Source organism: Furipterus horrens, unplaced genomic scaffold (genome assembly GCF_987537825.1).
Source record: "Furipterus horrens unplaced genomic scaffold, mFurHor1.1.pri manual_scaffold_1, whole genome shotgun sequence".
Taxonomy (NCBI): domain Eukaryota; kingdom Metazoa; phylum Chordata; class Mammalia; order Chiroptera; family Furipteridae; genus Furipterus; species Furipterus horrens.
In genome coordinates this window covers 16206017-16225330 of record NW_028327171.1, presented here as the reverse complement: position 1 = coordinate 16225330, position 19314 = coordinate 16206017, and the positions used below count along the sequence as shown (strand labels likewise).

At 33.0% G+C, this 19314-nt stretch overlaps 1 protein-coding gene across 1 annotated transcript in view; it reads left to right on the top strand.

The window, feature by feature from the left end:
* The window catches only part of NCAM2 (neural cell adhesion molecule 2), a 421403-nt gene that overhangs the window by 340428 nt on the left and 61661 nt on the right, over positions 1–19314 (top strand). Inside the window, exons 11-12 of the mRNA XM_090270318.1 lie at positions 2993–3089; positions 14267–14440. Coding sequence (XP_090126444.1) covers positions 2993–3089; positions 14267–14440 — 271 coding nt within the window. The remainder of the gene's footprint in view (positions 1–2992; positions 3090–14266; positions 14441–19314) is intronic.

The window sequence follows — 19314 nt, the reverse complement described above, 5'->3', positions numbered from 1 at the left end:
TTTTAAATATATGAATTTAAAAAATTTTTAAGATGTATAACTCCCTTTGAATTACTGCTCATAAATGCATCTCTAAAAGTCATCGAAACTAATTTTTTAAAATTTTCCTGAATACCCCCCATGAGATAATAAGATAAATTTTCAATACATAGACAAAAACCGGTGTAGTTAAGTTTCTAGTAAGATGATTGGAATAATTTTCTGCATTGAATCATCTGTGTTGTTCCTTGTCCTAAGTAAACATGCTGTTACATAAATGTTTTTCTCACCATGAAATACATAGGAAGATAAAATCTAGATATGAGGTTTAGGAAAAAGACAGGCAAGCTTTTTCATTCACATTATGCTCTCAGCTTAGAGTTTGATATTTAAAACTATATTTGTTGATCTATTCTATTTTGCCAAAGCCCAACATCCTGAGTAAACTTGGATTACTTTAACTGCATATTAAAATACGTGGAAGTGTGCCTTAAGTAGATCTTCCTAGCACTCCCTGGATAAATATCAGCACTCATTCGCACATTTAAAACATTTAAATATTTTTAAATCAACACTTTATTATATACCACTTTTGTACATTATTTGATATTTTTATACATTTCTCTGATAATGTATTATGCTGGGCCTGGGTATAAGCCCACTGTTGGATTTTACTTTTATATTGCTTTGCTAGGATACACCAAATATTCTGCCAGGCATGTGATCTGGTCTGGTTATGTCTAGACCTATAGGTTTTATTTTATTTTAATTTGCTCTACTAGGGGTAGTTTCTGTATTTGTTAATCATACCACATGATAAAAGAATTGTTTATTTATGATTGAATTGTAAAGCTTCTATCTTTAATATGTGAACTCCTAGAAAAAGAAATAAAATTTAAAAGAAACATTGAGCCTTTCAAAAGTTGTTTCAATGAAAATGGTATGTTTAACTCATTTTATTAATCTTCAGAAGGGTTACAACAGTGGCAATACTTTCTTATGACTGTCCTGACTCTGCATTGTATTGATTCAATACATATTCTTCCCTATGAAATGTACAAATGCCTTTCTGATATACCTGTACAATAAAAACTTCCGGAGGTCAAATTTCTTCCTCACTAGTAAACTTATTTTAGGATTAAATTAGTCTAATTTATTAAAAGTTGGATGTAAGAAAAATGAATATTTAATAGCTTAGTAGTACTTATATATCGTCGTCGGCAGCCGTCCGTCTCGAGAGACGATGGTGTAGCTTCTTAAGAGTCTATCTGCACCGCCGAGAATGGTTGTGCAGTCCGACTCGGGTGTGACACGGTATCTGTCTCCTCCCGTGTTGAATCGACATCTTGCGATGACGCTGGAGTGTCCTCTCCAGTGAAGCTGAAGCTACAGAGCCTGGGCAGGGTGATATGGAGGGTCTGCTGTTGCCCATGCAGCAGACCCCCCCTCTCTTCGCAGCTGAAGGGTCCAAGGGAAAGACGGAGTCAATACAGCTTGGCTTCAGGTGCGCCGCAGGAGTTGCCGGTGTTGACTACAACGTCAAACCGCCTTAGGGACTCCGGCTCCGGATTTTCTGTCGGGGTTTACTCCCTTAGCCTTTCCCCTGAAGAGGTATGCCGCAAGGCAGCGGAGGTTTTTTGGAATCAAAGTTTTCCTTCTCTGATGTGCCCTGACTGGAAGATCGAACCAGCGACACTTAGCTCGCAGGCCGACGCTCAATCCACTGAGCCAAACCAGCCAGGGGGAGTACTTATATAAGAGCTGTTATAACTTCTAATCCTCAAACCTCTGTGCTATTCCTGGATGGACAGGTGACTAGAAAGTGAATGACACCACTTTTTTATACTCTTTCAGAATTACTATCTTCAATGAACCTCAAAATTGCACTTTTAGTTAATAGCCTCCCATTACCACAAAATCATTTTCCCCCTTTTGGGATAGAGTTGCAATTAACATCAACTCTTGTTGTAAGCATATTCTCTCTTAATAATAGTTACTGGGATTGAAAATTTTATCTATTACTCTCATCAAATCTCTTTACTGAATTGATACTTCAAAATTTCAGTATATTAGAATTACAGGGTTGGTCCCAGTGTTCAGCAAAAGAGTCCCAGAAGGTTAACTTAATTATGGATTTCAAATGTGTAAGGATTGAGGTGAGCTATGTTCTACCTAAAATGAAGAGAATAATAGGAATTGAACAGAAACGAAGGCAAGATACTGTTATTAAATGTCAAGATGATGTGCCTGTCTATAGGGATTGCTACACAAGTGCAGTCTTTTCCTACAAAATTACCTTTTGGGGAAGTTTTTTTCTATAGATTTTATTTATTTATTTTTAGAGAGAGAAAAAAAAACCTTGATTTTCGTCTCACACATCCCTAACCAGGGACTTGGACAGCAACTCAGGCATGTGCCCTGGTGAGGAATTGAACTGGGGACCTTTTGGTTTGCGGAATGATGCCCATCCCACTGAGCCATGCCGTTCAGGGCCTAAGAATGAATCTTTATCCTCCAGTAATATTTTGTGTTAAGTTATGTTAGAAGAGGAAGAGATCTGACATATTTTGAGCCTTTCTTGAACTTTAATTCTGCCTAATCTTAAGCCAAAACAGAGTAAACAAACAGTTAATACTTTTGGTACAAGTTTCCTGTTTTCAAGTTCATATCTGCAGTGATTGCAGAATATATATTTTTCAAACTGCCTACTACTTTCTGAGCTTTATGTATATAAATATCTTATGTTTTTTTCAGTGGATGTGAACAAAATGATGGCATTAATCTACTTAAGTTATTGACAGATAAACTATACTCAACTGATCCTATACGTAATATAATTTCATGGATACATCTTAAAAGATTTATATTGCTTAGTATTCTTCCTTGATATAGGAAAATAAAGTTATGTAAAATAATTTTGAATAAGTGAAGTTGGTAGACATGATAGTTTCTATTTTAAAACTTTGTGTATTGTTTTAAAATTGTAAATGTTTTATTATTATAATTATTTTAGATTGCACCTGCATCTGACAATGACTTTGGACGCTATAATTGCACAGCCACTAATCGTATAGGAACAAGATTTCAAGAATATATTCTTGCTTTGGCTGGTAAGTATAGCACAATAATTTCTGGAATTTCATAAAATATTTCTGTAAGCAAGTAGCTTTTTTATTTTGATAAGTCAAGATTCAAGTTATTATTCTAAAAATGAGTCAGTGCTCAAAAATTTGGAATAGTTGTATCTGACATGAAGGGAGGACATAGAGTATATTTCCTAATAAAAACTGATTTTAAACCCTGATTCTAATTTCCTCAATTTTATAAGTGGGATATCTACTAAAGAAACAGGTAACATATCTTAAGAAATCAAGTTATATTTCAAGTATAGTAAGAATTCTGTCAAAATTTTAAAATAAAAGACACCTTGGAAGAGAGTTAACTGAAATTAATGTATTTTAAAATTCTAAATTTGAAAGTACAAATAGTAAACTTATTTTTAAGGCAAAGAGAATATTGATGGTTATATAACTTTTTTAAAAAGTCTTATTTTTTTGTATGTAAAAACATTTTCATTTTTTCTCTAAAATTTAAAGACATAGAATAACATGTAGAGTAAACTTTATTTTAATTAAAAATCCAGCTATGTTTTATTTATATTATAATATAAATAAACACAGACACACATATTTATAGAATTAATTTGCCATTATGTTGTACAACACTGATTAGAAATTTGGAAATATACATGTTTTATACTTTGTATAACTCAGATGAGGCAAAAATGTGATTTACTCTCTTCTAACACTAGGCAGACAAGTATTAGAAAATTACTGAAATGTTACATTTTAATATAATAAAATGGCTTCCTTGAAAATATTTTAAAACATGTTCTAAGTATAGTGTTTATACATGCTAATTTTATATTGATATGAAAAATATTTTATAGTTATGAATATATATTTACAACAGTAATATTGTTAGTAGCAGAGGTCAAAAGAGAAATTAAAGTTCATAAAACCTAAAATGATTATGTAACAGGAAAAGCTGCTATTGTCCAATTTAAGTTTTACTGCAATGGGAAAGAAGGGAGAGAAAGGACCGTGTTAAAGGGTTTTAGGGGGGAAAAGCCAGAAGGCTAAAATTTAAGATTCTAGAAAAATATAAAAACTGGACATTATATTAATGAGATTTAAACAGTCTTATTAGATACCCTGGAAATAGTGAATGTCTACCTTCTATTGCACACTATTTTCTGTAGCACTTCTCATGAAAAATATATTTGATAGCTATCTTTTAATGTAGATATGAAATTGGTGGGTATCCCTCTTTCCATTCATAAAAAAATAGAAAATGTACATTCAAGATAAGACTTTTAATGTTGTTGGAAATATTTTTTGAATAGTGCAATACTCTTAAGATTGCAAAATTTTGTGACCAACAGGGTAAAATTTTGTTTTCAGAAAATATTGATTCAATTTACGTTTATTATCAAGATAGAAAAAATAGTAGACACTGAAATTTAGATGAAAGACATACATTCAAAACGTCAACACTTTAAAATATTTTATATAATTTTATGAGAAATAATATAATTCACATGTGTATTTGATACCCATTTTTTATATTAACTTTTTACCAAAATGTGAAATACAAGTACAATTAGATGCAAAAACAGAGAGATATTTCTAAAGAACACTTTACAATTAATTTTTTTAATGCACCTCATAGTCGATAATCTTACTTTGTACCTAGGAAACATACTTACTTTGTATTTAAATATATATCCTGGGGAAAATTAAAAATTAAAAAAAATAAAAGTAATTAATTTGCAACCATATAATTAACAATTATAATTCCTTCCTTACAGTTTCCTACTTCTAATAGATCATGATCTAAGAAGGCATTCTGACTATATGTGTAACCTTAAGAAATTTTTCTTAAACAGCTTTTAGTCTAACTTCTATACTTCACTAAATGATTTTATTCATAGTATTCTTAGCTTTTTAAATTTATTTTATTATTGTTATATTCAACTTTTAACTGTAAACTTCTCATATGAAATTTTAATACAATGATCCTAACTTTGATTTTTTAATTAACACCCTTTTCTGGCAAAGTCATCTTTTCCTGGGCAGTTTTAGGACAGCGACTGTGCTGTCGACGGTCAGCAGTGAACACATCCAGCTCCTGACTAACGGGGGCTCAGTTCTCCACTAGCCATTCCAAGATCTGCCTGATAAGACTGATCTAAAACTAAGTGAGAAAATACATTTAAAGCCACAGCACATGGCATGTACCCAACAAATGTTAGTTAACCACTATTATGGCCAAATTATAGTTCATATTGGTCACTTTTATTTGGGGTAGAACTCAGTTTGTTGATGTCTCTTTAAATATAATACATACATCTAGACATTGTAGATCAATGCGTAATAATACTGAATAATGGTATAATGACCTCACTCATTCCAGACACTATATATATGTTAAATAATACAAAAGTTCACTTAATTTTGCCACTTATATTTTCCTTCTAGTGTTTTGTTCTACATCTTTTCCACAAAAACTGCTCTTAAGTTGTATGCTTCACAATTGGTTTTTTTTAAACCTCAGTTCAGGACTCCACACTTAGCCCATTTAATCTCATCTTGTCAGTTTGGGCTCATCTTTTTAACCTACGAAGACTCTGTCAAATTCAATGTTTTACTTCTCTTTCCAAGATTGATTTAATTCACAAATAGCATGAAGCAGTCATCTGTATTTTCACCTAAGTCATGGGTAAGGCTATACAATTCATTTTTGAGATTGTTGACCTGCTTAGAGGTTAAGCCGGGTCAATTGAACGAAATTCTGTAGATGTGGAATTATAGTCCATCTCCTTGTCCTTGTACCCAAGATCACATTTTATCCACTCACTTGTTCTATAAAATTTGAACGCAGGTTACACTTAGTTCATTTGTAAACAATTTCTTCAACTGAATATAAAACCAGGTTTCTTTTACGTGATCAGTTTGTTATTTAGTTTGGAAAAGTCTATGTCTTACCCTTTTTTTTTTTTTTTTTGGAAACTCTAAGGCACTTTTGTCTGTCTTCAGAAATGATGGCATCCCCTTAATTTCTTAATTTTCATCCTTCTCTAATGAAAGGAAATTAGAATAGCTCAACATAATTTTCAAGGAATCTATGTTTTCATCAACTCCTAATCATTTGTTAATTCACCCACTCTGCATACATACAGTGAGTTTCTAGTAGGTGTCAGGCACTGGTCTAGATTTTGGAAATATGAAGATGGATACTACATGGCACCTGATCTTTGCAAATTAGGGTGCAAAAGAAAAGAGTTTCAACAGAAGTTTGAATCACATGCCTCAGGGCATAAAATGCAATTCTGATTGAATTTCTTGGGAAAAGATATCAACTTTTTTTTTTCTTTCACTTTTATTTTATATTGCTTTCAGGTGTACAGCTTAGTGACTGGACAATCATCTACTTTACATAGTTTTCCCCTCAAGATGGGTATCAGTGTTTGAGTTGATTCTGAAAGAATGAATAGAAACAGATTTAGCGATGAAAGAAAGGAAAGATGGGAAAAATCAAGGTGACTGTACAAACACACCATGCCGTGAGGAGAAGTGGGCGGTGAAGTGTGAGGCATTTAATAGAGAACTAGAGGGTGATATTTTGTGAGAGGATTAGTGATGATGATATGAATAGAGAAGTAGTGAGAGATCAAATTATAGATCCTAAAAACATTCATCATGTTTACATTATTTTATATCAAGTATGCAGCAAGGGAAGTTTGGAATTTTCCACCATAAAGTAACATGATCTGTTTATCATGAACAACTATCTTGGTAGCACCATAAAGACTGATTACAAAATAGCCACTTTCCATGTTTCTCTACATAACCCAAAGTACATAAAGGTAAACTCAAATACCCCAAAATAACCTTTGCTCTTTCAGAAAGAAGCACTATCCCCAGATTGGCCTCCTCCTTTAAACACTCAAGGTGTATCTCATCTTTGTATTTATTATTTTCTTCCCCTAATACTTTTAAAATTTTAATATTTGTTTATACCTAAAAGATAATATATTATGTTTTAATTGTATTAATTAATAACAGTTTACTTTCATTATTATTTTATATTAGTTTCAGATGTACCACATAGTGGTGAGACAATCATACACTTTGCAAAGTGGTCCCCTGAGTGTTTCCAGTACTTAGCTGACACAACATATAGTTATTGCAATGTTATTGACTATATTCCTTCCACTAAATTTTACATCCCCATGACTATTCTGTAACTATGAATTTATACTTAACCCTTTCAACTTTTTCAACCAGTCCCTCAGCACTCCCTACCCCTTGCCCCTGCCTCTCTGGCAACTTCTCATCTAAGTCATTTTTTAAGTCTTTGGTCAAACATTACTTTTTTTAGCCAAAGTATTCTTGTCCAGCTAATTAAAGATTAAAACGATTAAAACACATTTTACTTCAACCTAAAATAATCTTTCCTGGATTAATTTTTGACCAGTATTAATAATAAATAATTTATATATTACATTTATTTTATGTCATTAGAATATAACTTCACTAAGAAAAGTCATTGTTGGCTTATGTTTATCCAAGAACATAAAAAGTTGCCTGGTTCATAGGAAATGTAGATGAATTACTGAATATATAATCAGTGCATTTTATTTGATTTGCTTATGAGTCATAGTTGATATGCCCCATTAATAATGGGATACTGAAATCCATGATTTTTAAGAAGGGTAAGACCTTGGGTATATATGAAGAGATAATTTTCATTGATACCTCAAAAATGAATAATACTGTAATGAACAATATTAGAGGTAAAAAAATGATGTAATTAAGACATATTTCTGGAGTACTCTAATTGGCAGACATAAAAGTATATGAACAAATAAAATTAAAAGCAATTACTCAGATAGTATAACTACTTGTGAGGAGAATTTTTAAAACAGATGTGATCATATGTTAGAAAAGATTGTTAGAGTAATTATTTAACTTTGGGAATTGGAAGAAGCTAGAGGTGTACTAAAAAAAGAATAAATTTACAGGGTGTTAAATGTGTTGTTGATTGGATAAAAGATAAGATTAAGACCACAACTTAGATAGGAAAATATATGTGAAATTGCACTGGAAATAAGGAGGCCAGTCAGAGCAGAAGTGGACCCATCTCAGCATAGTCCATGAGGCACATGCAGTTAATAATGACACTTTGTAGAGCAGGGTGTTGCTAAATATAGGAAGTTGAATCTTTCATGTGACAATTTCATTAATATTTAAGGTTTTTATTACATGGAGATCGATGAAGAAACTAAGCAGAAAATAATGTAATATAGAGTTAGGTGGCTATAAAAGCATTGGAAAGTCAGAGGAAGGGGAAGACAAGAGATAACCACTACATAGTCTTATGGCTTCAGGGTCACAAAATACCACATGGGGTCCAAGGTCAAAACTGCAACTCTTAACCAGGAACCAGGAAGCCCTGCTGCCAAATGACCCCACTGATGATATCACAGCCACCTTGCAGCAGAAACTGTGTGACTAGTCTGGAGACTAAAGAGTCCCAACACTGCCATCACATGTACAGGTGTTCTTGTCCACATGCATTTTCTCAACAAGATATCTTCCATGTGGATCTTATCCTATATGCCTCCATGGCACTTAGAACCATAGCAAATACATCTGGGAAAATATTTTAACCTTTTACTCTCTATGATAAAGGGGAGTAGCTTAGATCATAGGAATGGATGTCAGTAGAAAATATCTAAGATAGGGTTCAAAACAACATTCTGGAAGAATATTCACTTCTTCACTTCCACTTGAAGTAGATTTATGACTATCAAACTCTTCCAATTGGTCTAAGGTGGGGGCAGGGCTGAGTGGGTGACTGTACCATTTCTTAATCACTAGCTTTCCAGCATTGTAGGTAACCAGTTTCCTGGAAGAAGTAAAGGTGTCAGGGAAGAAATTAGGAACAACATATTCAAGCCGTGCAACAGGGAAACAAAAAATATTTTACTACCTGAGAAAACAATAAAACAATAAACTGAAGAAAGTTTATCATTTGAGAGAGATCATTATGGTTCATGATAAATAGAGAGGGAAGACTAAAAACCCAAAAAAGAAGAACAAGGAAGAGGAGAAGCTAGCTGATGATGCCTTGTTCTGGAGATGAGAAAAGGAAAGCAAATGCCTTTTAGGATTTAGCTTGGAAAAGAGGAAGGCAGACCTCCATATAGCTTCACCCAATGGAAGGATACAATTTGAGTGAACATGCTTGATCAATTCCACTTGCACTTTTGTTTCTGAGGTCTATTTATTTGCTGGGAATTGAGAATGCAGTTGAGGTAAGAGTGTTAAAACACACACGTGCATGCATGCACATAAACATACACAACTAATATAGTTTACTCTCAGTTTATTCAGAAGCCTGAGGAATTACAGGTTTATAATTCCATGACTCATTTTCATTTTGAAAATGTTGTTTAAAAATTTAGTCATTCAAGATCTACTTGCACATTATATTCATTAGCTCCCTTTCTTTTGTTCCGCACAAGTATCTTTGGACATATACTTTCAGAATTCTGTTTTATAGATTATATTTTCTCCGTGGGATGCCTTTTATTAGACAGAAGATAATATTTGATGTACTATTTTGATGCACTATTTGAATCTGTTCCCAAACATTTGTGTATATGTCTGATGATTACTCTCTTCCATTTTTGTAAGGCTTCATGTACGTCTACTTCTTTGTTTTTCTTTATTTCTTTGTATGCTTTTATTTTATCAGAATTTAAGTTGGAGGAGGAACTTCTATTGTTCTGTAACCCCTTACCAGATAAAATAATCACAGAGGCAGACTTTTTATGTTTTCACATTTATGCTTTGATCAAACGATAACTTCATGCATATGTATAATAAATATCAAAATGTTTCTCAGCATTATTTGTACACTGACAGCCTGTTTAAAGAAAGGATAATTGAGGATATTTGTGAATGCCCATTGGTTTTTATCCATCAACTTATTCTCATAACAGTAACTTTAATGTTGGCATTATTGTTACCATTTGGCTTATGAGGAAATTGAGACTCAATGAGTTTAACTTGTACAGGGTCACACAATAGCTTCATGGATTGATCCTATGACAAGCATACATTTCTAAGCTAAACCTCAATATTCATATCTATTACCTATAATTTGACTAAAACATTGACATATATCAATGGATACAAAAGTATATCATTGAAGGAGCATGGTTATCAGGGAGGGATAGCAAAAATTATAATGGCTAACATTTACTAAGTACCTAGTGTATTTCAGGTTTTGTTTTAAGACCTGTGTAATACTTTGTACTCAAATTCTAATGTTCATTTTAGAGAGAAAAATTATTAAAAGATTAAGGAACTCATCCAAGGGGTTTTGGTTGACAAAAGGAGCAAGGACAGACTTTGGATCCTTACATTCTGATGATATATATCCAGGCTCTTCATACAGCTCTATACTGGTTCCAGTCGAGGTGAAAAGACAAGTAAATATGGAAATACATGTTTTCACAATTCTATTTATTCAATCAGGGGTGGGTGGTGGCATTCATTAATTATTGAGATCAGATGGTGCTAAGAAGATGTTTGGGAAATTTGCTAACAATGATGGAAACACTGTGTATGAAATTTAATAACCACAAGCCCCATTTGAAACAACGAGCTATGTTTGATAGTCTTTTACAATATGATCTGTTCGCTTATACCCAATGAGGTTAGATAATTCAGGATCTTGAAAGCCAAACTGAAGTCTAAGTTTGCTGTCATAAAGAAGAGGAAGCTCCTGAATACTCCAACTCAGGGAAATGACGTAATTAGAGTGGTGCTTTAGAAGATTGATTTTGCATTTATACACTAAACAGATAGAAACTTGGTGGGATGTCCAATAGAAAAGGAAGCTGCGAGCCACAAGTGTCATTAAAGGCAGAGGCAAATAGGCCCAAGGCTTGTGAATTAACAGTGAAAACAGGAAGGAAGAGCTAGGTACAAGAACTGACACAGGAAAGATGAAAATAACTTTGAGACTAATCAAAGTGTATATGAGAGAATCAAGGAGGAATATGATTATAAAACAATTGAGAAGGTGCAGAGAAGAATCGTAGGTGTTTGTTCTAGGCATATCAGACGTTATTCACTTGGTGGTATTCTATATCTTAGTATATTTGTAATTGCTGAAATACATACTTAATGTGTTATATATTTCCTGAGGACTGAGTATATTCTAGTCACTGTTCTCTATGTTACATGTATATATGTATGTGTGCATATGTACATACATAATAATTTAGTAGTCATCAAATCAGAAAGCGAAACAAATGTTTAGGAACAGTACAAGAACTGCAAATCATAAGCATGCCTTTTCTTTTAGCCAGGTGGCAGAAAGAAGAAGCTGACACAAAATCAATGCAAATGAAAAGCCGGGGTGACAGTCAGCAGTTCTGAATATAGACTATCTGGTTAGAAAAAGATACCCGCTGCCCCAAGTTTGGTGATGGCTCCACAGGGCTAAGAAAAAAAAGTTCCCATTTCTGTAGAGGTGTACCATGTTGAGGTGCACAGCTTAGCGAAGAGTGTGTACCTCTGTGGACAGTGTAAGAACCAAGGACCACATACAAGCCCTATGGCCAAAGGTGTGAGCCCAAGAGGAATTACACCTTCTCCTTCCCCATTAATGAGCACCTTTCCTTTTGAAATGTATAATGAAATGGAAGATTATCATTGCTATGATATCTGCTTTGACCTAGTTGACATTAGAAACTCACTCAGCATGCAGTAAAGAATTGGCAGTCTTGTTAAAAAACAATCTGTGTGTATGAATTCTTTTCTCTTCTGCAAACTTTAGATTAAACTTACAGATGAAAATAACCTACAGTTATAACTTAGGGATGAAAGAAACAGGAAAACTATACTCTTTATGTGTTACAGCTTAAGTAAATGATTTTATTAATTTAAACTTTTACTTCCAGATAAGATTTTTTTTCATTTTTAATAACAGCTTTATTGAAGTGCAATTGACACATAATAACTTGCACATATTTAAAGTGTACAATTTGAGGTTTTGACATATGTCTACGCCATTAAGTCTATCACCACAATCAATATATCAAACATTTTCATCATAAAGATAAGATTTTAATAGCAAGATATTTTTAGGATGCATTAGTATTCTACACACTTATTTCTAAACCTCAGTGTTATAATATAATCCACCTCATAGGATCTTCCAATAATTCACTGTTACTAATTAGAACATACATATACACAGTTGCCTTTTTTAATAACATTCATACCCAAAATGTCATAAACCTGACCTCCAAGATCTCACCCAGTACCATTTATAAGACATAATTTATGTGATCTACTGTGCTCTCTTTTAACTCTAGCAAATACAGCACATTTGACTTTTGACAGCCATTAAATTGTATACAAATGGTTGTATCTGAATGGGAATTCACTGTATTATCTTGAATTGTTTTTTTTTTTTTTCTTTTTGTTTTTGTAAAGTTAATTCAAGAGATAAAATAACATTTATTTATATATTTATATGAGGTATAATGTGTATTATGTGCCATAGAGTTGGCTCTAACTTCCCGGTGACACTACCAATGAGTGATGTCCACGGTGTCTTGTCCTCACCAGCCCTGCTCAGCTCCTGTAGCTCATGCTTATGGCTTTTTTTTTAATGGAATCAATCTGTCTCATACTTGGTCTGTCTCTTTTTATGATGCCTTCTTTTTCTCCAACATTACCGTCTTTTCCAAAGAATCCTGCCTTCTCAGAATGTTCCCCATGAAGGACAACTTTCATTTTGTCATATTTGCCTCCAGCAATGTTTCAAGCTTAATGTGCTCTGGTACCCACTTCCTTATCTTTCCAGCATTCAGGGTATCTTCAGGACTATCTTCCAGCACCATATTTCAAATAAATCAATTTTTTTTTTACTATCAGTCTTCTTCACTGTCCATTTCCACATTCGTACATAGTAATTGGGAATAAGAGAACGTGACTAATCATCTTCACGTTGGTCCCTAATGACACTTCTTTCTTCCGGCCATCTTTCTTGATACTTCCATTGCTGACCTTCCGAGTCTCAGCCTTCTCTTGATTTTTTAATTATATGTACATTACCAAATTTTATGATTATTTTGAATGTGATTTTGAAAAGAAACAGAGAGCTTGAGAGACAGAAAAAGATATCTTTAATGTTTAATGTGCCTCTATTTATTTCTTCATGTTTCAGAAGTAGAGGTTTTATTAGTTTCATTATTGAGACTTTCTTATCTCTAATTTTCTCCTTTTGCTTGTTTGGCCTTTCAGATAACATTTTATAAAGTTTTGTATACTAGAAAAAGAAAATAAAGTTCCACTCAGGATAACTTATTGAGCTTGAAATAATGTGAGTAATGGACTGATAACAAAACACACACAATAATGATTTTATAGTGGCTTTTTAAATACAGGAATTAAAACTTAAGTATCTCAACTAAAGATGTATTTTAATTAAATAATAACTAAATTAAATTTAAACAGTTTCAAGTTTTCTTTAGTTCATAATGACATTTTCTCTAAACTTGATAACTGCCCTAAAATTATCAATATAATTTTAATAAAAAATAAAACTCAAATGTTCACAAGAGATAATTATTTATACTAATAATTCAAGTTATTCTTTTATTTCTTATTATTTTCTAATTATACCTGCATTCCATTGCCATCATCATCTCTCTCATGCTTATTTTCTTTGAATGCAGATATAATGTTTATATTGTATAGAAAAAGCAGAAGTAAAATTACTCCAACAATAAATGAAATTTGAAATTGAATGTTTTATTATTTATTTGTACTGGTAGTAAATATTTATTAGTATATACTTGATTGCAATTTAAACAGATATTCAGCAGTTTATGCAAGCTTTGTCATGCAAATTATTAAATGTGCAGGGAACACCATTCCTTTATTTCTTTCTAATTCTCAGGATTCTGTTAAGTCTTCTTCCAGAAAGTTTGTCACATTTCTCTTAATGATACTTTATTAACTTCCTTTAAAATTTTCATGGATATATTTTTCTTTAACAGTTTTATTAAATTTATTGGTGTGATGCTGGTTAACACAGTTATACAGGTTTCAGGTGCACAGTTCTACAACATGATCTGTACAATGGCCATCGGTATTACTTAGGCTATATTTTCTCCGCTATTGTTTTTTCACAGATGTACCATCCAGTCCCTATGGAGTGAAGATTATAGAGCTGTCACAAACCACAGCCAAGATTTCCTTCAACAAGCCAGATTCCCACGGAGGTGTACCTATCCATCACTACCAAGTGGATGTCAAAGAAGTGGCATCAGAGACCTGGAAAATAGTACGCTCCCATGGAGTTCAAAGTGAGTCAATGATTTCAAAGGATGTAGATTAATTCAAACCGATCTCAAATATACCTGTGCGATTAGCATTTTATCTTCCTTCAAATTGTACTTTTTTTCTTTTAACATGGTAGGGTTCAGGCGATAATTTCCACTGCCATATTCTTTTTGAGAATAACTTTTAAAGAAGAGTGGAAAAGTTTGCATCTTTAGTAAAGATGGATGAGTTAGGAAAGTCACCAAAGTTTAATTCTTGGGGGGAGGGGGGCAGGTAGCACTTAAAACTTGGGAGTTGGAAAAACAATTGCTGACATGTGAAATTTGATGACAATATTCTAAAATGTGTGTTGTTTTCATTTAGTAATATTTCTACCTTAGCACGTGTGAAACTAATAGTGTAAAATGTCTTATGTAAGTCTTTATGAAGTCATGGATGAAAAGTCATTTGCCTGCTAAAATTTATTTTTAAATTGTATTTTAAAAACTCAAATTTTACTTCCAGTTGTGGAATTTTGAATAATAGAATCAGCTAGCTCAGAGAGATTAAAACAACTTATAACTCTACTTGTTACTTATGTAGAATCTCATTGTGTTATGAAATGTGATTTTTTTCTACTATAAGAAAAAACTAAAGTAGAAAATAATAATAAGTCATAGAAGTACATCGAGTGACTCCAAAGAATAGCCTAAAATAAGGATATTATTACTTCATAGCATCTTTCTCTCTGGGCTCCACCTTAACCCATGCACATAAGCTCTAGACATTCTATAAAAAACATGAGCCATCCTGTGAAGAATTATTCTAGTGAAAGATGGAGACAGAATAGATAAAGTCATTCTAGTTTCACCTGTGTTAGCACCTGCTTGTTTAGCTTTTACTAAGAGTAAATAGAGACTTTAGATGGAAAAGTCAGAAATATTATCAGTCATTAACTATTAACTACATGCTACAAATCATGTCCCCAAGTAGATCAGCTCTTACAATTTTTTTAACAATGAGAGATATTTGATAGAAAGTGGTCTTTGTACACATTCTATTCAGTTCAGGTGAGAAGATTTATAAAGCTGGTACCAAAGAAAAAGAACAAATGAGTGAATTCAAGGACTCTAGGAAAATAAATCATTATCCTACATGCAGGAATAATATTTATTTTTTAAGAGAAAGAAAATAAGCGAGGGTAGCAGATGAAAGACAGAAAGAGAAATGAATTATTTCTGATAATGCAGAAGACTAAAAGTGAGTGCTTCAGCACAACCATAAAGAAGAGAAATGTGAACTCTATACATTACAGAAATCACACTTGACAAAATAGTGCTGTGATACCTAACCCCCCGCCATAGGGGAGAAGGTTAATAGACTTATGCAAGACTTTTTATAAAGTTGCAACACTATGGAGAAGTTACAGTGGCCTTGGGTGGCCAACTAAAAAAACTGACTTTGTTCCCATGTATCCATCTCTCAGAAGCATTTTTCCATGCCTATAAGACTGATATATAACAACAAAGGGCATTTGTTACTTTACAATGAGATAGTACTGTCCCAGAAATTAGATATCCAGAGTACAAACATATATGATAGGTGTAGTCTTTACCTGCAGTTATATTATGTAGGAAAGAAGGCATGTGTAAGAGACTTTCTAGTGAGTCTTGAGTATCAGTAAAGGAAATTACATGGAAAAGATATTTAATGACCTCAGACTGGGACAGCTTAAAGCTTGCCAATGAGACCAAAATGCTCAAAGTCCTGTTACTGGAACATCCTTACTTTTACACTAGGAAAGAGCTATATTAATATGTACCTTAACCCAGATTAGTCTTATAACCAAATGATTGTGTGATCTCAACTCAGTGTAGTACTAACATGATTTTTAAGAAGCAACCCATTCTTTCTGAATCTCCCATTTACTTATATGATGTCTTTGACAAACACTATAGACTTATAATCATTTCAAGTAGAAATGCATTCAGGTGTGTCCTGCACAGTTTAAAACCTATAAAATCCGATTCCGCACTTACGTTTTCTTTGACTGCCGTAATAGCTGGTCCTTATCCTAGGGAGTTGAGAGCTGGAATGTACTACATCTTCTCTTCGTAAGACAAATGGAATCCAATACCTCCTTATTTTTTTATGTTGTGTAGTTCTCTTTTGGATTTCTGTGCTTTCACCTGTGCTTTCTGTGGGACAGGTGTCTAAGTGACTGTCCCCTGGAGATGCAGGTGTGGAATGCAAGCCAGGGAAGCTTTAGTTGCCAGCAGTCTCTCTCTCTCTCTCTCTCTCTCTCTCTCTCTCTCTCTCTCTCTCTCTCTCTCTCTCTCTCTCTCTCTCTCTCTCTCTCTCTCTCTCTCTCTCTCCCCCCCTCCCTTCTTCTCCTTCTTTGTGTGTGTTTCTAGCTCACACTTTTACTTCTTTCCAGGAACTTTGAGGTTCTAGCTTTTCTCAAGGGTCCCAGCGTCAAATCTACCTCTTGTATCATCTTTCCCCAGAGAGGACATTCAAACCCAATTTTCTGTATTAGAGTTTTGGGTGAAATCTCCAGGGTGACTGAGTAACAGTGCAATAATTGATGAAAAACAATGGCATGGCTCTCCTCTAGCTTCAGGGGTGCCTATCCACTTCATTTTTGGTGTTTCAAAGTTTGTCTTCCACTTCTGTGAGATAATATGTGCCTTTCAGAAGATTCTTGATATGGTTGGTATGTATAACTTGTACATATACTTAGGAGACTTATTTTTGCCTATGTAGATGACCCTGTTGCTAAAAACCTGAAAATTTATTTTAAAGCACATGTACATTTTTGAATACTGGAGAAATGCTCCTTTGTTTGCCATTATAATTTGTGCTAACAATTCATTCATAGAGTTTAAGTTTTTGTAACCATAATTGTACTCATTGCCATAAAGGTATTTGTTAGAAGATAGATTTAGGTTTAATCTATAGAAAGACAGGTGCATGTGGTAATAAATATTTTAGCTACCACCTCATTTTTGCCTTCAAATTGGCTTTATTTATTTTAACTTGAGTTATTGATGTCCCTTTACTTTTCCTTATTTAATTCTTGTATTTATTACATACTATTTATGTAGCTACTTCTTATTGCTGATATCACCACCTAGAAACAAATATCAGCTCTTGCTTGATTGTGATACATTTACCATGAAAAATTTAGTATAAAACGTTCCTGTTAGTAGATTCTGATTCTAAATAACTTAGTAATTAATATCCTATAAATTTCACCTGCTCACTCTGCACCTGGTCCTAGATTTAGGGTGCGATTGATATTTGGACATATTATTATATTCTTCTTTAAGTTTTAGCAGAAGACTTACTGATTATTTCAACAACTGATGTGACACAAATTAATTTCCAAAATGTGGAGAACAGTGAACAAATAAGATAGTATAGCGTAAACTATTCAAATATAGAATGTGAGTCATTCTGCCTTATAATTTTGAATGAATAACATGTATCAAGGCATAGCAAAGCTTTCTGGTTGGGAGGGTTACATGACACGTTAATTACCATATCACTTAACACTTTGTAAGTGTGTTCTAGACACCTCATTGGGCACAAATGAAGGGAAAATAATAATCTTGCAAGTAACTACTCATTTTTCAGCTTCCAAATAAAAATGAAAAATTAATACTTTAAAATATCAAGTTCTTTTTTAACAGAGCATAAAAACAATTCTTCCAAATAACATATTCTGTTTCTTTTGATTTGTGAGACATTTAGCCAGTTAGAATCAGACCTAGAAGTCCTTTCAATCTCAATCAAATTATTAGATGTTCTACTTATTTGGATCTAAGAGTTTAGTAGAATTATACTTTATTTCTGAAAATAAAGGGGATATTTCATTTTAAAATTATAGCATTTTCTAAATGGAACTTTCACTGGAAACTTCAAATTCTTACAATTTTCACTTGGTGAAAAATGTAAGAGCTGACTGCAATTTGAAAATAGCTATACAGTTGGATTTTTTCTAGTACTTTAATTACTTAGTTCCACTGAACTTTCAATGTAACTTTGTTGGATATAGCAGTATGTATGTTTTAATCTATTGATGGTAAATATAACATTATGGTGTTTAGTTTACAAACACCATAATCAAAGTTATGAACATGCTTTATTATTACATATAATTCCAAACTTTTAATCTGGGTTTCCATTTTAGTAAATGTTTGATTTTAATGAAAATCTGAAGTAAAAATCAATTTCTATGGTGGAGAAAACCATTTTCACTTTTGTGGAGAAGTAGTGTTCAATAAGCATTTATTCTAAGATCGTTCTGAAGTATAAATTTGGATTTATAATGTTTATATCTCTGCCTGATAGGTCAGCAAACTAATCGTGAAAAGATTAATTTGGAAGACAGTGAAGATTAGTAGATAAATACTGAGAAACATTTTGTTATAGCTACAGAGATGCTTCTTCCTAGTACCTTCCTTTGTCCTTAAGGGTGCCCCTAAACTCAGTCCTCTTAAAATGAAGAATCATCCTGATTTGAAACTCCAAAACTGCAAACTTGCTGTCTTTGATATAGATTTATATTGAGGGCTCCACATCAATAATGAAAAGTTTATTGCGTTTGTTGCATATGTGTAGAATTTCCTACCAATACTACTTTTAGAGAACTTAGTTTCTTCTGTGTTCTAGTTTTTCATGATGCTCTCCCATTTTCCCCAGCCCCCTACCCCCACAATTTTTTTTTATTTTTTACTGCAGCAGGCTTTGATATGGCCTACAAAGAATTATTTTATGCTATTTGCATCAGATAATAGTTTAATTTTTAAAACTGGACATTAATGCCCTTTACTAGTAAGATAATTTCGGTAATGTTTTTTGTAATTTTCCTCATTGTATTAGAATTTCTTAATCAACTGTTGGCTTTTCTCAT